The 22207-nt window shown below is 41.2% G+C and overlaps 1 protein-coding gene across 3 annotated transcripts in view; it reads left to right on the top strand.

The window, feature by feature from the left end:
• Window positions 1-22207, top strand: part of magi2a (membrane associated guanylate kinase, WW and PDZ domain containing 2a) — a 1034101-nt gene that overhangs the window by 751165 nt on the left and 260729 nt on the right. For all 3 annotated transcript variants that reach the window (XM_070897360.1, XM_070897359.1, XM_070897358.1), the window contains exons 5-7: window positions 14012-14222; window positions 14494-14573; window positions 14852-14890. In XM_070897360.1, coding sequence (XP_070753461.1) covers window positions 14012-14222; window positions 14494-14573; window positions 14852-14890 — 330 coding nt within the window. The remainder of the gene's footprint in view (window positions 1-14011; window positions 14223-14493; window positions 14574-14851; window positions 14891-22207) is intronic.

Raw genomic sequence — 22207 nt, 5'->3', positions numbered from 1 at the left:
CATGAAAGGCACTATATAAATGCAAGTCATTTATTTTTTAATGGACCTCTCTGAATTGGATGATCTCTTCTGAACTATGCCCTCACTGAAATATGCATGGGACTAAACAAATATGCCTGTCTCTGGGGAGAAAAACAAAAAGCAATGCAACTCCATCTGTGTGGAGTAATTATATGCATTATCTGTTAATTCTTTTCATTGTCCCCTGGTAGTTGTTCATTGTTTTATTTTAATGAAATAATGCCTGTCCTTACTCATTTCCATCAGATACACAACCTAAATAATTTCATGCCAGTTTGTGTTAATATTTATCTATCTTTATCCCAGTCATTGTTTTATAAAACTGTCCGCAATTACAAAGACGTTCTTCCTCTCAAAAATAAATTTACAAATATAATGCTACTTGAACTTAGCCCGATAAATTTGCAATAATTTACAATCTTCTCTCTTAATTATTTTGATAATTTATAAGAAAGCAGATGGTAGCACCAAACTGAGTCTGTTGTGACAACTGTCACCATCGATCAGCAGCCTGTTTAGAATCCTCATGAGGCATCTCAAGCTGAAAACAGAATAATAAATTAGACAGTAGAAATCTGCACCAAAACCCTGATGCGAAATAATGTAGGGTGGCTTGTACCTCAAGTGGTAGGCACACTTGACTTTGAACCAGAGAGTTATGAGAGGGTCTCCGGGCTGCCGATCATTCCATCGTGCTTAGCTCAGTTGAGCAAGTTCTGTTTGTTCTCAACTGGAATGGAGGCAGGCAATGATCTATTATGGAAAGAGAAAACACAAGCTTCTCCTCTACCTCTCTCTTCTTCATCCCGCGACAGCTAAAAGTTACTTTTAGCATGCCCCAATGGTGCCCCATTACATGTACATTCCCCAATCCCAAGCCTCTGTAGATCATCTAATGGTCCATTTAAGTCCATTTTATCACATTTCCCCCATTAATTACCCTCAGAATTTGTGCTGAATTCTGAGCACCAACAACAAAAAGAAAAAAGAAAGACATACATTTATATAGTGTCTTTCATGACCATCAGATGTCTCAAAGCGCTTTACAGCCAATGAAGTACTGTTGTAATGTGGGAAACGCGGCAGCCAATTTACACACAGCAAACTCCCACAAACAGCAATGTGATAATGATCAGATAAACTGTCTTTGTTACATTGCTTGAGGGATAAATGTGAGGTTATCCACTTTGGTGGCAAAAACAAGGAGGCAGACTATTATCTGAATGGTGACAGATTAGGAAAAGGGGAGGTGCAACGAGACCTGGGTATCATAGCACATCAGTCATTGAAAGTTGGCATGCAGTTACAGCAGGCGGTGAAGAAGGCAAATGGCATGTTGCTTTCATAGCGAGAGGATTTGAGTGTAGGAGCAGGGAGGTCTTACTGCAGTTGGACAGGGCCTTGGTGAGGCCACACCTTGAATATTGTGTACAGTTTTTGTTATATATGTGGACTTGTATTTACTCTGTACAGCCACCAGAGGGCTCATCCCCTGGAGTCCCAAGGGATCCCATAATCCCTTGGGAGCACAGGTATTTAAGCAGGCTTAACAGGCTGGAGAGGCACTCTGGAGACCTGCAATAAAAGACTTAGGTCACCCTTTACTTTGAGCTCACAGTGTTCAGTCTGACTCTTTCTCCATACACGACACTTTTGGTCTCCTAATCTGAAGAAGGACATTCTTGCTATTGAGGGAGTGCAGCAAAGGTTCACCAGACTGATTACCGGGATGGCAGGACTGACATATGAGGAGAGACTGGATCGACTAGGCTTATATTCACTGGAATTTAGAAGAATGAGAGGGGATCTCATAGAAACATATAAAATTCTGACGGGATTGTATAGGTTAGATGCAGGAAGAATGTTTCCGATGTTGGGGAAGTCCAGAACCAGGGGTCACAGTCTAAGGATAAGGGGTAAGCCATTTAGGACCGAGATGAGGAAAAACTTCTTCACTCAGAGAATTGTGAACTTGTGGAATTCTTTACCACAGAAAGTTGTTGAGGCCAATTTGTTAGATATATTCAAAAGGGAGTTAGATGTGGCCCTTACGGCTAAAGAAATCAAAGGGTTATGGAGAGAAGGCAGGATTGGGGTACTGAAGTTGCATGATCAGCCATGATCATATTGAATGGTGGTGCAGGCTCGAAGGGCCGAATGGTCTACTCCTGCACCTATTTTCTATGGGCCCAAGTTTCCACATGATTTGCGCCTGATTTTTAGGAGCAACTGGTGGAGAACGGACTATCTTAGAAATCGCAATTACCCACATTTTCTTTTCTGCAGTTCTAGTCAGTTAGAACAGTTTCACTTTGGAACAGAATTTTTTTCTTCAAAAGGGGGCGTGTCCGGCCATTGACGCCTGATTTCAAAGTTTCCACAGTGAAAACGTACTCCAAACTAACTTAGAATGGAGCAAGTGAAGATTTTTGTATAACTGAAAAAACCTTGTCTACACATTAAAAAATCAGGCGCAGGTTACAAATTAGGCGTCCAGAACGAGGTGGGGGGGGAGGGGGGGGGAGGGGGGGTGAAGGGAAGTCATTAAATTCTATAATAAATCCTTATTTGTACTTATACAAATATTATACAAATAAATCCAACCTGAATAAACATTTATAAACAAAGAAAAGATTAAATAAACCATCTTCCTACCTGTGTGAAAGTGCTTCAGCCAGGGAGAATGCTGCAGGAAGCCTCACAAGTTGAGGCAGCCGTTCCCGCGGGGGGGGAGGAGGAAGCCGTTCGTTCCCGCGGTGGGGGGGGGGGGAGCTGTTCGTTCCTGACGGCAGGGGGGGAGGAGGCAGCTGTTTGTTCCTGCGGGGGGGGGGGGAGGAGGAAGCCATTCCAGACGGCGGGCGGGGGGGGAAGGAGACAGTGAGAAGGCTGCAGGAAGCCTCACAAGTTGAGCAGCCATTCCCGACGGCAGGGGGGGGAGGCCGTCGGGAAACGACTGCCTCAACTTGTGAGGCTTCCTGCAGCCTTCTCACTGCTGCAAGAAGCCTCAGTGCTGATGGCAATGTGCTTTTATTAAAAAATGTTCAAAAATTAAACAGCTACAAAGAACTACAAAAATGGCCGAGTGCCAATGTTTCCTTCACACTGCGCGTGCGCGAATGCTCCAACGCGCACGCGCAGGGTTGCCGGCAGGAAAAAAAATAATTTAAATGGTACCCGCCCCCTCCCACTTAAAAAATCGGCGCGAGTGGTAGGCTCCGCGCCAAGCAGACATGGAGCTCCAGAATCGCGCGTTTTTTTTCCGGCGCGAGAAACGGGCGCCCAGCTCGGAGGGGCGCCCGTTTTTTATCGTGTGGAAACTTGGTGCCTATGTTTCTATGTAGGACACTGAGGATAACTCCCCTGCTCTTCTTCAAAATAGTGTCATGGGATCTTTTCCGTCCACCTGAGAGGGCAGATGGGGCCTCGGTTTAACATCTCATCTGAAAGCTGGCACCTCCGATAGTGCAGCACTCCCTCAGCCCTGCACTGTAGTGTCAGCGAAGATTTATGTGCTCAAGTCCCTGGAGTGGGACTTGAACCCACAAACTTCTGACTCAGAGGTGAGGGTGCTACACATTGAGCCACAGCTGAAACATATGCAAGTATGTTCTATGAGTCAATGTCAACTAGAAACAGGGTTACGATTAACCAACTATCTGAATAGTTTTATTTAAAATTAAAATTGACAATTAAAAATTAATTGAACCAAACAAGTTAGAAATAAGAGAACTGAATTAAGAACAGCCTAGACTTGTTTTATGTCGGAACCTTATAGCCAGAAAAGAGAAGACTCTTATGCCATCTGTGTATATGTATTTAAGAATTTTATTTAAGAAATGCAGGAGGGTGAAACAAATAAATTACAGACTTTTCCATTTAATGTCAGATTCCAATAACTTCAGCAACATAGTGACTGAGCGCCAGGACAAGCAAGAGCTGGTCAAAGAGAGTCAGCATAAAATTGTGAAGGGTGGGTCATGTCTGACTAATCGAGTTGAACCTTTTGAGGAGGTCCCTAGCATTGTGGTCAGGGGAGTGTCTATGGATGTTGCCTCTATGGATTTCCAGAAGGCATTTGCTAAGTTTCCGCACAAGAGATTATTAGCAAAAATAAAAGTGCACAAAATTAGAGGTAACTTTGTGACACGGATGGCAACTGATTGGGAGAGTGGTGATAAAAGGAATGTACTCTTAATTGGTGAGATGTGACAAGTGATGATCCTCGGGGACAGAAACATAGAAACATAGAAAATAGGTGCAGGAGTAGGCCATTCGGCCCTTCGAGCCTGCACCGCCATTCAATGAGTTCATGGCTGAACATGCAACTTCAGTACCCTATTCCTGCTTTCTCGCCATATCCCTTGATCCCCCTAGTAGTAAGGACTACATCTAACTCATTTTTGAATATATTTAGTGAATTGGCCTCAACAACTTTCTGTGGTAGAGAATTCCACAGGTTCACCACTCTCTGGGTGAAGAAGTTTCTCCTTATCTCGGTCCTAAATGGCTTATCCCTTAACCTTAGACTGTGACCCCTGGTTCTGGACTTCCCCAACATCGGGAACATTCTTCCTGCATCTAACCTGTCTAAACCCGTCAAAATTTTACACGTTTCTATGAGATCCCCTCTCATTCTTCTGAACTCCAGTGAATACAAGCCCAGTTGATCCAGTCTTTCTTGATATGTCAGTCCCACCATCCCGGGAATCAGTCTGGTGAACCTTCGCTGCATTCCCTCAATAGCAAGAATGTCCTTCCTCAAGTTAGGAGACCAAAACTGTACACAATACTCCAGGTGTGGCCTCACCAAGGCCCTGTACAACTGTAGTAACACCTCCCTGCCCCTGTACTCAAACCCCCTCGCTATGAAGGCCAACATACCATTTGCTTTCTTAACCGCCTGCTGTACCTGCATGCCAACCTTCAATGAGTGATGAATCATGACACCCAGGTCGCGTTGCACCTCCCCTTTTCCTAATCTGTCACCATTCAGATAATAGTCTGTCTCTCTGTATTTACCACCAAAGTGGATAACCTCACATTTATCCACATTATACTTCATCTGCCATGCATTTGCCCACTCACCTAATCTATCCAAGTCACTCTGCAGTCTCATAGCATCCTCCTCGCAGCTCACACTGCCACATAACTTAGTGTCATCTGCAAATTTGGAGATACTACATTTAATCCCCTCGTCTAAATCATTAATGTACAATGTAAACAGCTGGGGCCCCAGCACAGAACCTTGCGGTACCCCACTAGTCATTGCCTGCCATTCTGAAAAGTACCCATTTACTCCTACTCTTTGCATCCTGTCTGCCAGCCAGTTCTCAATCCACGTCAGCACACTACCCGCAATCCCATGTGCTTTAACTTTGCACATTAATCTCTTGTGTGGGACCTTGTCGAAAGCCTTCTGAAAGTCCAAATACACCACATCAACTGGTTCTCTCTTGTCCACTCTATTGGAAACATCCTCAAAAAATTCTAGAAGATTTGTCAAGCATGATTTCTCTTTCACAAATCCATGCTGACTTGGACCTATCATGTCACCTCTTTTCAAATGCGCTGCTATGACATCCATAATAATTTATTCCATCATCTTACCCACTACCGATGTCAGGCTTACCGGTCTATAATTCCCTGTTTTCTCTCTCCCTCCTTTTTTAAAAAGTGGGGTTACATTGGCTACCCTCCACTCCATAGGAACTGATCCAGAGTCTATGGAATGTTGGAAAATTACTGTCAATGCATCCGCTATTTCCAAGGCCACCTCCTTAAGTACTCTGGGATGCAGACCATCAGGCCCTGGGGATTTATCTGCCTTCAATCCCATCAATTTCCCCAACACAATTTCCCCAACACAATTTCCCGACTAATAAGGATTTCCCTCAGTTCCTCCTTCTTACTAGACCCTCTGACCCCTTTTATATCCGGAAGGTTGTTTTTGTCCTCCTTAGTGAATACCGAACCAAAGTACTTGTTCAATTGGTCTGCCATTTCTTTGTTCCCTGTTATGACTTCCCCTAATTCTGACTGCAGGGGACCTACGTTTGTCTTTACTAACCTTTTTCTTTTTACATATCTATAGAAGCTTTTGCAGTCCGTCTTAATGTTCCCTGCAAGCTTCCTCTCGTACTCTATTTTCCCTGCCCTAATCAAACCCTTTGTCCTCCTCTGCTGAGTTCTAAATTTCTCCCAGTCCCCGGGTTCGCTGCTGTTTCTGGCCAATTTGTATGCCACTTCCTTGGCTTTAATATTATCCCTGATTTCCCTTGATAGCCACGGTTGAGCCACCTTCCCTTTTTTATTTTTACGTCAGATAGGGATGTACAATTGTTGTACTTCATCCATGCGGTCTCTAAATGTCTGCCATTGCCCATCCACTGTCAACCCCTTAAGTATCATTCGCCAATCTATCCTAGTCAATTCACGCCTCATACCTTCAAAGTTACCCTTCTTTAAGTTCTGGACCATGGTCTCTGAATTAACTGTTTCATTCTCCATCCTAATGTAGAATTCCACCATATTATGGTCACTCTTCCCCAAGGGGCCTCGCACAACGAGATTGCTAATTAATCCTCTCTCATTACACAACACCCAGTCTAAGATCTTTACTGGGGCCTTAGCTTATCACCAGGTATATCAACCATTTGGATGAAGGATTAGAGAGTTGTATATCCAAGTTTGCAGATAACATTAAGTAAAGAGGCACAGCAATTTGAATAGCTCAGGACATAGACAGATTAAATGAGTGGGAAAAACTGTGGCAGATGGAGTTCAATGTGGGATAGTGTGAGGTCATCCATTTGGATCCAAGAAAGACAAATCAGAATATTTTCTGAAAGGTAAGGGACGAGAAACTGTGGAAGCGAAAAGGGATTTTGGTGTCCAAATTCACAAATCATTAAAAGCTAGGAGACAGTGGATAGAGTAGAGAAGCCGGGCTTGTTCTACTTAGAGCAAAGAACGTTGAGAGGAAATTTGATAGACGTGTTCAAAATCATGAGGGGGTGTAGATAGAGAGAAACTGTTCCTATTGACGGAAGGGTCGAGAACCAGAGGACACAGATTTAAGGTGATTGGCAGAAGAGCCAAATGCAACATGGGGAAAAACATTTTATGCAGCAAGTGGTTAGGATATGGAATGCACTGCCTGAAAGGGTGGTGGAGGCAGACTCAATTGTGGCTTTCAAAAAGGAATTGTATAAGTTACTGAAGGAAAACAAATTGCAGGGCTCCGGGGAAAGGGCAGGGGAGTGGGACTAGCTAAAGTGCTCTTGCAGAGAGCTGGCACGCAATCGACGGGCCAAATGGCCTCCTTCTGTGCTGTAGCCATTCATTGGGCCCAAGTTTCCCCAGGAGTTGCTCCTATTTTTTTGGAGCAACTAGTTTTTTTTGGAGTATCTTAAAAATCGCAATTCTCCCCATTTAGTTTGCTCCAGTTTAAGTGAGTTAGTTCAGTTATTTTTTTCAAAAGGGGGCGTTAGCAGCCACTTACGCCTGTTTTGGCCATTAAAGCAAGTTTAGCTAGCGAAAAGTTACTCCAAAGTTACTCCAAACTTAGGCCAGCGTATGTGTCCACTTTTGTTCGCTCAGAAAAACCTTGCGGAGACTTAAGAAACCAGCGCAGGTAGCCAGAGATTGGGGGGGGGGGGAGCGGGGAAGGGAAGTTAGAGGATTTTTCCAAAGCTCTAAACACCTTCACCACAACTTTAAAGAAGCATAAGTACAGTTAAAGCACCAAGCACTAAACAAAGCACAAAAATAAGAATTCAATAACAAATAAAAAAAATACAAGGAAGCTGAGAGGACTTGCACCAAGACATACAAAGCACAAACAGCACAAAAGGGGGAGGAGGGGGGAAGAGGAGGATGGGGGGGGGGGAAGAGGAGGATGGGGGGGGGGAAGAGGAGGGGAGGGAGGTGGAAGTACCCTCTTGATCAAATGGTACAAATCCTCTGGAAGGTCTGGAGCCAGACCCTTGGACTTCAGTATCCCGAGGATCTTGTTCCCAGTAACAAAACACACCTGAGCAACATCATAGGAATCCCTTAGGATCACACCAATCTGCAATGGGGTGAAGCCCTTCTTTGCCAGCTTGTAAATCTGTTCTTTTACATCAGGCACTGTTCCCTCGCAGGTCGTGGCGGGGAGCCCATTCGGCCAGGGCTAGGAGCGGCGTGCTTCGGGCTCCTCCCTCACAGCCTGCAAAGATTCGGGGGCGAGGAGCTACTGCACATGCGCGCACACTTTAGCACGCATGTGCAGAGGTCCCGGCACTGTTTTCAGCACTGGGACCTGGCTCCGCCCCCCACTGGATGTGGTGCGCTATGCCGAGGCCAAAGACGTCCTGAGGAGCGTGGAGAATACCTAGGTAAGTTTTAGGCGCAGTTTTTGTTCTAAAAAGTCGGTGCACCTCACAGAGGTGCACCCTTCTAAGCGTGGGGGCAAATTTGGGCCTTATGATTCTACAGATACAAAAAACAATCAAAACGTCTAATGGAATGTTTACCTCAAGGAGATTAGAATACAAAGGGGAGAAAATGATGTCTCAGTTGTACAGAGCCTTGGTCAGACTCTATCTGAAGTACTGTGTTCAGTTTTGGGCACCATACCTCAGGGAGAACATGTTGAAGTTGGAGGGCGCGCAGCACAGATTCACCAGAATGAACAAGTTTAAGGTGTTAAGTTATGAAGACAGATTGTATAAACTTAGCTTTTATTCCCTTGAGTTTAGAAGGTTGATGGCCGATTTAATAGAGGTGTTGAAAATTATTAAAGGATTCGATTGGGAAGATACAGAGAAGCTATTGCCTCTGGTGGGAAATTCAGACAAGTGAGCACAATCTTAAAATGAGAGCTAATTCGTGAGATTTTTATTAGGTGAGGGTATCAAGGGATATGGAAAAGGCAGGTAAATGGAGTTGAGGTACAGATCAGCGATTGTGATCCTCGAACTCCAGTGGACTGCCGAAGAAGAATCTAATTGAATGGTGGAACAGGCTTCGGGAGCTGAATTGCATACTCCTGTTTATGTGTATTAAAACGCCTTGGCTAAGACGGTTATCAGGTTTGTCAATATCTGAAAAGTTGTTAATTTTCCAGATTTTATTTCTAAACCACTGATTCTGGCAAGAAAGAAAGTGAAATGTTGTCATCCATGAGTGGCTAAGCATTTGTAGATTCAGCAAGAGAAGGGCAAGGCTGATATGTTAACTGATTATTTGTAAAATCTAGTCCTAGAGTTTGCTCTTGACAGAATTGCTGCACTTTTTTTTTACTTGCCAACTTTCTGTCTAATCAATAATGGCAGCTATATCGGTCTTAACTGGAGCAAGGCTCTGCCCAATAATTTGTATTGTATTCAGTAGGGCTGGTAAAACAGATTTGTTTTTGGAATGTTGAAAACTAGCATCAATTTGTCCCTGGTGGAGACTTTTTACCCTGATTGTAATAGCTGAGAATATTCCTGCCATCTGTCTAAAGATGGCCATTTAAATATGATGCATGCTGATTACAGAAAAACTGGAGCATACAAAAATATAGTTCTTGGGTGAGCTTTCAGGATTGTATGAATTTGTAGTCTTAAAGGTGGCATTTACATGCAGAGATAAAGAGGATCACTTTCATGAGAAGTGGCAAGCTTATCTAGATCCCTGTGTAGAATCATAGAATGGTTACAGCACAGAAGGAGGCCATTCAGCCCGTCGAGCCCTAGCCGGCTCTCTGCAAGAGTTTTTCAGCTGGTCCCACTCTCCCACCCTTTTCCCGTAGCCCTGCATTTTTTTCCTTCAGGTACTTATCCAATTTCCTTTTGAAAGCCACAGAATACGTAGCTACTTCATTCTGCTATATTTTCCTTTTGACCATTTTTGCCAACCATCAGCATTTTAAACTGACAGTCAGCATTTCAACAGTTGTTTCAGCTTGTTAGTGTTTCACAGACAAATCAGTTTTTCTCACTGAGATTGTCAGTATCAATCATTCAGATTGTTTGGCGGGCAGAACTGAAAGCTTTTAGAGCCAAACAATCTGATGTTACTTTCTTTCACTGTTGGTTGCACACAAACCTAAGGCAGAAAATTCTTTAAATAAGCTGGTGGTTTTTGAGAGTCACTGGGGGAAATTTTCAACTATCAGCCGCTCGTGTTTCACCTGAGAAATGGGCGGTCGACAGTCGGAAATAGTGGGCCACCCATTGCCACGGCCCAACTGATACAATTTTCAGGCGGCCTGTATATAGGTGAGCAGCATGCCCATGTGCTTCAGGCGTAAGGCTGCTTAAGTATGCAAATCGGGACCGTATGCCGGTTGAGGGACCCCATCTGGAATTTCTAAGTCCAAATGAGTGAGCGTGCGCCTTGTACGCTTCAGTTATTTGTGCCCGACAATGAGTGGCCGATGCAGCAGTCCTTAAAGGGCCCACTGGTGGCCACTCAGGAAAAGGCCTAGAATTTTTGGAGGGGCAATCTTTGTGGAGCCAGAATGTTATGGCTCCATAAAATTGCTGTGGCCTGCTGCTGGTTCCATGCTTGCCCACTCCAGGATTGGCCCCCTCCTTCCAGATCCGACATCCCAAAACCGCCCTCCTACAACAGCCAAGCTGCAGTGGGGTGCCCATTTGGCGTCGGCAACATTCAAATGAGGCCATAACCCGAAAATGATTCTGGCCTCCTGGCTGCTCTGCTGACTTTGTGCCTGTTTCAGGAGGAAGTTGAATTTCCCCTCCAGTCATCAGTGTGCATTTGTTTGTACTGAATTTGTAGCAAATAAGCTGCTAAATACCACTTTTAGAAGGTATTTCCCTCAAAGGGACTATCTTGGAGACGCCTGGCTCTTGCCATATATGAAAGTTTATTTTCCTCAAGTGTATTTGTATCAGCACTTTTGAGTTAATGTCTTTGCAAAGCTGCATGGGTTGGAAATAATGGGGAGTGCATTTGGAGCATTTGATGTTATTTCATTTTTAGAAATTACATTGAAATTCTCATGTTTTGAATTTTACTACAGTGTACGGCTATAATGTGAATTGTAAGCCTGTTTAAGAGTGAATTGTAGCATTTGGTGTGTTCTGTAACTTTGGAAGCTGTTTTCAGTTTGTTTTTATGCTTGTGGTGGAGGTAACTTTGACCACATTAGAACAATCAACATCCATCGGGAAATGGGAGGTGTGACATTAATAATCAATAAGGGTATATAGAATAAGAAGTAATAAGATTGTAAACCCCAGACAGGAGATGCTTGAGTTCATCTGAGAACACAATATTCAGTTCCCTTGCCTCTTCCTGGAAACCACATTTTTGTGCACATGTTTTTTTAAATTATTATGTGTAATGATTTTTATTTGCAGTACAGAAAATAGATTTTTTTCACTAAGTCAAAACAGCAATATCAACTAGAAATTACGGATGGTGATAATCTACAGGCACATTCTCATTTTATTTTGTTGGACTTGGGTAAATATAATTTAAATGTACACTACTTTCATCCTTCAGGCCGTATATACTTTCTTCCATCCTTTGGAGAAATCTGAATGGTCCCTTGGGTTCTCATCTTGCTGCATCATGGAGGCAATATCATTTCCATATGACACAATCCTGTAAGGAAGTCCCCAACCAGAGTTCTACTTTGTCTGGTGTGATGGCTTTGAACAACTACATTACAACAGTGACTACACTTCAAAAATACTTCATTGGCTGTAAAGCACTTTGGGACGACCTGAGATCGTGAAAGGCGCTATATAAATGCAAGTCCTTTCCTTTCCTTTAGCATATGACATTCATCCTTTTGCTATTTTAATGTTTATTTTAAATTTATCAATTCACCCACAAACAGGTATCTGTTAAAATAGGAGATAAAAGAATGTCATATGAAGCATTTGTCTGCTGTTATCACCAATAGAAATTTCTAGCTTCGTGTATTTAAAAAAAATGTAAACAGTAAATGTTTGGATTGCACAGCAGGTTCATTACCATACAAAAGACGCAAAGACATTAATGTTTAGTGTGATTTCTCATTAGAGTCAATTCTGAAACTTTAAAGAAATAACTTGCATTTATATAGCACCTTTCATGATCTTAGGACATCCCAAAGCCATGGGATGGATCTTTTATGCCCATCTAATAAGGCGGATGGGGCCTCCATTTAACCTCTCATCCAAAATGTGGCACTTCCAACAGTGCAGTGCTCCCTCAGCAGTGCCCTGAAGACTCAGACTAGTTTAGAGTGGGCCTTGAATCCTTAACCATCTGACTCAGAGGAAAGTGTGCAAACACTGAACTAAGGCTTTGAATTTGACATTATTGACCTATTCTTAACCCTTCTGGAGATACATAAAAATAAATAAAATGTTCATTTGAAAAAGTTTGATCAGCATGCTCTCAATGTAGGTAATCTACCACATTCCTCAGGTGAGTCATTACAGGGTCATGGAAAAGGACAGGTGGGATAGTGAGTCAGTTTTGTCCTATGAATGTATGATGAACTCCAGGTTAGAAATGTTGTAGGTGTGTGTTGTCGAAGGTTTCAGTTTACAAATTAACGTAATGTATCTGGGGTTAGATTCTCAGTGAAAGGATCTAGATCCTGAAGTGTTACATTGAAGCCCCTACAACTACATTTATTTACTTTCATATCTAAAATGTGTAGCCCTTCCAGAAGAAATTATTTTGACTAAAGGTAGAATTTCATAACGCACCAAAATGCTGCAAAATGTTCCAAGTCAAAAAATGTACATATTCAGGGAGGAGGAACCTACCCGCAAATTCCCTAGCAAGTAAATCTCGAACCATCAGCACTCACATCATCATCAGTAACATTTGTGTATTTTAGGTTTTTCACCTGCAATAAAAATGATTAACTGTTGGGTGTGCCCGTAGTTTAATTATGACAATTCCATGTTCTGCTGAATTTCAGTTCTTAACTCCTTATTTTCATCTGACATACGGCTAACATTCGGGGCTATTTTTGAGCTGTCTTGTCAGTTTTAAAGGTTGGCACATATGTCTGACTTGAGAAGTCCTTCCCTTTTTCCAGGGCTCCCCTTTTCCATCTTTTATTTCTGGTTTCCTTTTTTTTCTTTCTTTTCATTCAGGTTTTGTTGGATATATTGTTTAAATTTGGAGGTATGTTACTTGTGCACTTCCTTTATTTTCCTGTTCGGAATGGGTGTGCTGATTTTGAAGGAAGCTAAGAGTCCTCGATGACACAGTTTACCAAATTCATAAGAAATGTATGTTGCATAAAATTAGGGCATCTAATCAAACAAGTAAGTCCCAAGTCCTCGAACCAAAGGAATAAGAAACAGGTGGGAAAAATTCACTCAGATAGGGAAAAACAGCTAAATGGGATGGTCTCACCCAAGTTTAGTTTTACTTTATTTGTTATTAAGAAGGAGAATCTGAGTAAACAGAGCTGTAGAATGCTTCTTAATTATGAGTAACTTCCAAATAGAGTAAAAAACAATGCATGTTTCTTGTGGAACATATTCCCAAAGATTTATAGGTAAATTAGATTAGGGTACATTTTGAGTCACTGCAACATTTATTAGTTTTAGAGCAGTAGCATCTTAATTAATTTGGTTTATTTCAAAGTGAATGCTTTCTTACTGTCCAGTGTCAAATTTACATGGTGCTTTTCCAGCATACATTTGACACTAAAAATTAGATGCGGTTTTATTTACATATTCTGGTTAATATATATAAATATATATTTTTAATTGAATTCGTTAGATTTTAAATTCTGCTGTTCTTCATTGTTACTGACAATTTATTTTGTGGGCTCTATTTTGGACATGTTAAAGTGTTTTAAGTTGCTTGGCTATATAAAAAAACATTTGTTTTGTTCGATATTAAATTGAGATTAGTGAATACTCTTGAATGTGCCAAGTTTGTGGTTCTGACTAATAAATGATATCCAACACCAAAGCAGGATGATTACTTTGTTTGCGCATTTCTGCCTGGGCTGATTATTTGTATTCTCCAACAGAATCTAGTGAACATGAAGACAAAAGCACTGATGCCTCAGGTGAGATTTTTTCGCATCCTTGTGCTGCACCAGTCTATGGCCTTACAAAGGGAACAAAAGAAGATTCCGTTTCAGAAAAGCCGACCAAACCAGAGGATGGAGACGATTTGGGTCCATTGCCTGAGAACTGGGAGATGGCATACACAGAAAAGGGCGAAGTCTACTTTATCGAGTAAGGCATTTTAATGAAACTCTTATGTAACTTTTGATTAACATTTTTAATTAACTTGACCTGCAAATGTTCTACCCCAGTTTAACTTAATATATAGCTGCTAGAAAGAGCTGAACTTGTCAAAAATATAGCTGCCTTGTACAATTTCTGTTACACCTCTTCAGTAGCTAATTAGATTGTAAAAGCAAATTAGATGTATTGATTGCAATTTGACTTGAACAACCAATTCTTTAAAAAAGGACTCGGGCTGTTTGTTTTATTCCTTTCTTAGCCATAACACCAAAACAACATCCTGGCTTGACCCACGTTTAGCTAAAAAGGCAAAGCCTCCAGAAGTATGTAAAGATGACGGTAAGTAAATATGCATTTTTTTGCTTAGCATGTGTACGTATCCGTTTTTAAATTCAGTTTTTTTTAGATTTGATAGCTGGTGAGTGCATCTTGCTGCTGAATAATAGTTAATGAGAGCAGCTAACACTGGGACACAGGTGACCTTCACTGCTTGCTGCATATTGTTCTTCTGCAGCCCAATGATATCAGCTGCAGCAGTGTAGAGACTGAGGTTGTCTTTTTCTGTGCCTTGGAGAATATTTCTATGTTAACTTTGTATTTCTGATTTAAAATTGAAGGAGACAAGCTGCAATCTGGAAACACAGGACAGAAGCTAGGTACTGTAACTTTAAGTAATTTCTCATTTTATTCTCAAGATAGTGAATCTTTTCATATAGACATCTTGTTTCATTTTAGTGGAGAGTTTATACCATTTTATTTCTACATTTCCTCTGGCATAATTTGTTTTGATTTCATGAAAACATTCACAAAGGCTATTTTGATTTACTGTTCGGGGAAAAAATTCAGTGTTACCTATACTGGATACCATTTGCAACATTTGTTCTGTTTTAGTTGAGGAGCATGTCATCTAAACTATATATAAGTAGATTTTATACAAATATACAAGCTTTTTTTTAATAAAACCCAAACTAATCGACATTTATGTTTATAGCGAAGCAAAAAAAACTTAATTGAATATGAATAGTCTCCTGAAGGGAAAATCAAATATTTATAATGGAAGATGCTTTCATTTTATCTGAGATCTGTAGGCACCAAATGAAGATATAAAACAGAACATTTTTTATATGATCTTAAACAGATTGCTCTTAATTTTCAGAATTAAACCATCCTTGCAGGAAATTAGTAGAATTCATGTTGACATATTAATTAAAACATGTATAATGTATATAAACTGGTAATTCTAAGACAGGTTTTCACTGTTGTGAAATTAAACTGCTATGTCCCTAGAAGAACAGTGCCTGTAGCGAGCCTTAATTTGCTTTTGTTGTTCCACTGTCAGAAAATATTAAGCAGTTCTAGAAGAGGGCTTTTGTTTAAAGCTATGCTCTCCCTCACATTCATTTTTTAAAGTTGAGTTTTAACACTTTATGTACAATTTGAATTTGAAGCAGCATCCTCTGCAAACATTTTTTCCTCAAATTATTGCTGTTGCTAATATGTGCATAACAGAACACAGCAAATGTTTGAACTCCAGCAGTTGTCTCCTTTTCATCCGCCTGCTGCACTGAAACAAATGTTCCCTTAGCAACCACACTGCCACCAATGAGCAGGAGACCCGAAGTAATCAATTAAAATGGCCTCTACAGTTACATCCATGGCAACAATGACAGAAACAATGATTTGTTTTTATTGCTCGAATAAGATGTCATTCTTGATGTCACTGTGCCCCATAACTTAAATAAATAGTACGTACACCTAATTTTATTTCTCTTTTATGATTTGTTTTAAATTATTATTTATTACCTTTTATTTATTTTAGTTTTTGCCCAGTGCATAAAGAGAAACCACATTGGGCACTCATTGCCTGTGGTATTTATTCAAGAGAACAGAACTAGCATAATTATTTGGTTGACCTGCTGGCTGGATATCTGTTGTACCCAAAGAGTCCCTGCTATGTATCCTTTATTTACCTACCAACCAAAAGGATCAGCTTTTTGTTTCTAGAAAAAGATTCACGGCTACATGTTACATTTACAACTGGGGCTGATCTCTTAAACACGAATCATCCGCGCAGGGAGGCCAGTTTCCACTATAAACAAGATGTACAGTAAAAGTTCTCAGTCTCCGCTACTAACAATGTAGATATCTGACAAACTGATCGTTATTAGAACAATTAATCTATAGCTCATAAATATTGAATGTTTGAGAAATCAGAGTGTTAACAGAACAGGTTTATTTTGCATGTGTGTACATACACAGTCACAAACACGCACACATGCACTAGTAGACGCATACACATTCTCCTGGGGAGAAATAGCTACATCCATTTCTGGTTTAACATTCACTTTTTGGTAATAAAATTAATTTCAACTAAAAGGCTTATGAACTGTGACATTTTTTTCCCAATGAATGAATTAAAAAAACACATTCAGCAAATTGGAAAAACCTTTGTGGTGAATTTGACAAAATTGATTGGTGAAGACATCTGGGATTTTGAGTACTTGCTTGGCAACACAGGTAGTACAGTAGGTAGAAGAATCGTTAAATGCTTTCTGTACACACATTGCAAAATGTGTGGTTTCAGTCAATTAAAATTCTTTAGATAACCCAAAAGAAAATGCCTGCAGTGTACACTCTGCATTTTTGAGTAGACTGTTTAACTAGATTACTTTGATTGAAAACATTCGTCCACTTATTGCTACAGAACTGGTTATTTTGATGTGAAGATATTTTTGCAGTCATCCAGCCTGCGACAATATTCTTTTTGATTTGTGCATATATAGCGCACAAAGGCGTAATGTTATGCAATTTTGAATTCGCCATGAAAATATGTGCATCTCATCATAACAACATTAATGAGATGTATTTAAACAGTTACACAGTAAATGGCTTTGCAATATTTTAAACTTTTGCGATATATTTCACATTCCTGGGAGTCTATTTTGTAGTAGGCGCACCAGAATTGGAGTTAAATAGTACCTGACAGGTCTGGACTCCAGTTATAAATTGAGGGGCTAAATTTTATACATTAGGAGCTTTGATGACCACTCATTGAACTTATTTTGTGTTGTAGGCAGGTCCATGAAATTTGTTTCAAAATCATTTTTGAGTGCTGTGTTTAAAAAAAACACAGATAATGTACATCAGAGAGCTTACCAATTGACATACGTACTAGTGTTAGTGAGTGATAGTAACCTGATGTGATTGATTTCTCCATCATGAAAGAACACAAGATCCTCTGGCCACTAAATTGCCTGCCTTTTCATTTTGACAGGAAAGCGGTAATGAATATTAGTAATCACAAGCATTGTTGTGTTCCAAAGAGATCTGCATACCTCACCACTGAGTCTTCGCAGTAGCTATTGATGGGGTGTTGATTTTTCATTTATCCCAAATTTGTTTTGACAGGAGGTAATTTTTTTGGTGGCGTGAAGTTTTGCAAGCCATTTTGTGCCAGCACAATTGTAAAACAGCAGTGCATCTAAATATGGGAATTCTCCTTGATTTCAAAGCAAATGGTATCTTTGTTCTCCACTTGGTTAAAAATTCATGATAGATTTTGCACTGTTTTAACGTCTTTGTTAACAGATCATTCAGTTACAGTAATTTACTTCATATCTTACAGCAAAAGATAGTAATAGAGTGCCGTTCCATAATCTCATTATTATTCATGAATGAACCTAAACAGTGTGTGCTAATAGGCTATTTAACTATGGAGACAATCACAGCCTGTTCTCAGCCAGTGTCCACAAACGTGCACTTTTCAGCAGGAGTCCCTAGATTGCATTCAGAAGCAGGGATCCTGACTTCTTTTTTTCCCACCTTGGCCCTCAGTTTCTTGCTAAGATCAGCTAACTCAGCACAAACCAGTTGGTGGAATATTGGTACCGGTTGTAGTACAGCAAAGAAGTCCAGACAAATATTAATATCTTGAATAAGTATGCATACCTCAGACTCCAAAATTATTGGTCTTTCTTACCAGCTGTAATGAGTGGCTTTCAATGAATCAAACATTTTTAATCCTGTTTTAAAGTTTTTCACTTTAAAGAAGTTTGTTCATTCACAGGTCAGTGGGATGTAAAAGAGCAGGGGAGTTCTTACAGTGTCCTGACCAATATTTATCACTCAACCAATACCACTAAAACAAACTAACTCGTCATTTGTATCATTGCTGTTTATTTGGAATTTGCTATGTACACATTGGCTGCTGTGTTTGCCTACATAACAACAGTGACTACACAACAAGTAATTAATTGGCTGTAAAGTTGTCTGGGAGATGAGGACATGAGCATTGCTACCAGTACCACATACTAGTCAGAGTAGGATAATTCAGATGAATACGTGGCTTGAGGAGTGGTGCAAGGGGAAGGGATTCAAATTCCTGAGACATTGGAACCGGTTCTGGGGGAGGTGGGACCAGTACAAACCGGACGGTCTGCACCTGGGCAGGACTGCAACCGATGTCCTCGGCGGAGTGTTTGCTAGTGCTGTTGGGCAGGGTTTAAACTAATATGGCAGGGGGATGGGAATCAATGCAAGGAGGCAGAGGGAAGTAAAAAGGGGGCAGAAGCAAAAGGTAGGAAGGAGAAAAACAAAAGTGGAGGGCAGAGAAATCAAAGGCAAAAATCAAAAAGGGCCACATTACAACATGATTCTAAAAGAATAAACAGTGTTAAAAAAACAAACCTGAAGGTTCTGAGTCTCAATGTGAAGAGCATTCGTAATAAGGTGGATGAATTAACTGCACAGATACCTGTTAACGGATATGATGTAATTGGGATTACAGAGACATGGCTCCAGGGTAACCAAGGCTGGGAACTCAACATCCAGGGGTATTCAATATTCAGGAAGGATATACAGAAAGGAAAAGGAGGTGGGGTACCGTTATTGGTTAAATAGGAGATTAACACAATAGTAAGGAAGGACATTAGCTTGGATGATGTGGAATCTATATGGGTAGAGCTGCGAAACACCAAAGGGCAGAAAACGTTAGTGGGAGTTGTGTACAGACCAAACAGTAGTAGGGAGGTTGGGGATGGCATCAAACAGGAAATTAGGAACGTGTGCAATAAGGGTACAGCAGTTATCATGGGTGACTTTAATCTACATATAGATTGGGCTAACGAAACTGGTAGCAGTACTGTGCAGGAGGATTTCCTGGAGTGTATAAGGGATGGTTTTCTAAACCAATATGTCAAGGAACCAATTAGAGAGCAGGCTATTAAAGCCAAGGAAGTGGCATACAAATTGGCCAGAAATAGCAGCGAACCCGGGGACTGGGAGAAATTTAGAACTCAGCAGAGGAGGACAAAGGGTTTGATTAGGGCAGGGAAAATGGAGTACGAGAAGAAGCTTGCAGGGAACATTAAGGCGGATTGCAAAAGTTTCTATAGGTATGTAAAGAGAAAAAGGTTAGTAAAGACAAACGTAGGTCCCCTGCAGTCAGAATCAGGGGAAGTCATAACGGGGAACAAAGAAATGGCAGACCAATTGAACAAGTACTTTGGTTCGGTATTCACTAAGGAGGACACAAACAACCTTCCGGATATAAAAGGGGTCGGAGGGTCTAGTAAGGAGGAGGAACTGAGGGAAATCTTTATTAGTAGGGAAATTGTGTTGGGGAAATTGATGGGATTGAAGGCCGATAAATCCCCAGGGCCTGATGGACTGCATCCCAGAGTACTTAAGGAGGTGGCCTTGGAAATAGCAGATGCATTGACAGTCATTTTCCAACATTCCATTGACTCTGGATCAGTTCCTATCGAGTGGAGGGTAGCCAATGTAACTCCACTTTTTAAAAAAGGAGGGAGAGAGAAAACAGGGAATTATAGACCAGTCAGCCTGACCTTAGTAGTGGGTAAAATGATGGAATCAATTATTAAGGATGTCATAGCAGCGCATTTGGAAAATGGTGACATGATAGGTCCAAGTCAGCATGGATTTGTGAAAGGGAAATCATGCTAGGGAAATCTTCTGGAATTTTTTGAGGATGTTTCCAGTAAAGTGGACAAGGGAGAACCAGTTGATGTGGTATATTTGGACTTTCAGAAGGCTTTCGACAAGGTCCCACACAAGAGATTAATGTGCAAAGTTAAAGCACATGGGATTGGGGGTAGTGTGCTGACGTGGATTGAGAACTGGTTGTCAGACAGGAAGCAAAGAGTAGGAGTAAATGGGTACTTTTCAGAATGGCAGGCAGTGACTAGTGGGGTACCGCAAGGTTCTGTGCTGGGGCCCCAGCTGTTTACATTGTACATTAATGATTTAGACGAGGGGATTAAATGTAGTATCTCCAAATTTGCGGATGACACTAAGTTGGGTGGCAGTGTGAGCTGCGAGGAGGATGCTATGATGCTGCAGAGTGACTTGGATAGGTTAGGTGAGTGGGCAAATGCATGGCAGATGAAGTATAATGTGGATAAATGTGAGGTTATCCACTTTGGTGGTAAAAACAGAGAGACAGACTATTATCTGAATGGTGACAGATTAGGAAAAGGGGAGGTGCAACGAGACCTGGGTGTCATGGTACATCAGTCATTGAAGGTTGGCATGCAGGTACAGCAGGCAAATGGCATGTTGGCCTTCATAGCGAGGGGATTTGAGTACAGGGGCAGGGAGGTGTTGCTACAGTTGTACAGGGCCTTGGTGAGGCCACACCTGGAGTATTGTGTACAGTTTTGGTCTCCTAATTTGAGGAAGGACATTCTTGCTATTGAGGGAGTGCTGCGAAGATTCACCAGACTGATTCCCGGGATGGTGGGACTGACCTATCAAGAAAGACTGGATCAACTGGGCTTGTATTCACTGGAGTTCAGAAGAATGAGAGGGGACCTCATAGAAACGTTTAAAATTCTGACGGGTTTAGACAGGTTAGATGCAGGAAGAATGTTCCCGATGTTGGGGAAGTCCAGAACCAGGGGTCACAGTCTAAGGATAAGGGGTAAGCCATTTAGGACCGAGATGAGGAGAAACTTCTTCACCCAGAGAGTGGTGAACCTGTGGAATTCTCTACCACAGAAAGTAGTTGAGGCCAATTCACTAAATATATTAAAAAGGGAGTTAGATGAAGTTCTTACTACTCGGGGGATCAAGGGGTATGGCGAGAAAGCAGGAATGGGGTACTGAAGTTGCATGTTCAGCCATGAACTCATTGAATGGCGGTGCAGGCTAGAAGGGCTGAATGGCCTATTCCTGCACCTATTTTTCTATGTTTCTGTGTTTCTAGACTGGGTCTTGTGTAATGAGAGAGGATTAATTAGCAATCTGGTCGTGCGAGGCCCCTTGGGGAAGAGTGACCATAATATGGTAGAATTCTTCATTAAGATGGAGAGTGACACAGTTAATTCAGAGGCTAGGGTCCTGAACTTAAAGAAAGGTAACTTCGATGGTATGAGATGTGAATTGGCTAGGATAGACTGGCGAATGATACTTAAAGGGCTGACGGTGGATAGACAATGGCAGACATTTAAAGATCACATGGATGAACTACAACAATTGTACATCCCTGTCTGGCATAAAATTAAAAGGGGAAGGTGGCTTAACCGTGGCTAACAAGGGAAATTAGGAAAAGTGTTAAATCCAAGAAAGGGGCATAAAAACTGGCCAGAAAAAGCAGCAAACCTGAGGACTGGGAAAAATTTAGAATCCAGCAGAGGAGGACTAAGGGTTTAATTAGGAGGGGGAAAATAGAGTACGAGAGGAAGCTTGCAGGGAACATAAAACTGACTGCAAAAGCTTCTATAGATACGCAAAGAAAAAAAGATTAGTGAAGACTAATGTAGGTCCCTTGCAGTCAGAATCAGGTGAATTCATAATGGGGAACAAGGAAATGGCAGACCAATTGAACAAATACTTTGGTTCTGTCTTCACTAAGGAAGACACGAATAACCTCCCGAAAATACTGGGGGACCGAGGGTCTAGCGAGAAGGAGGAATTGAAGGAAATCCTTATTAGTCAGGAAATTGTTCTAGGCA

This window comes from Pristiophorus japonicus, chromosome 13 (assembly GCF_044704955.1).
Source record: "Pristiophorus japonicus isolate sPriJap1 chromosome 13, sPriJap1.hap1, whole genome shotgun sequence".
In the NCBI taxonomy this organism is placed as follows: Eukaryota; Metazoa; Chordata; class Chondrichthyes; family Pristiophoridae; genus Pristiophorus; species Pristiophorus japonicus.
Note: the sequence above shows the minus strand (reverse complement) of the source record. Positions and strands in the feature narration are given on the sequence as shown.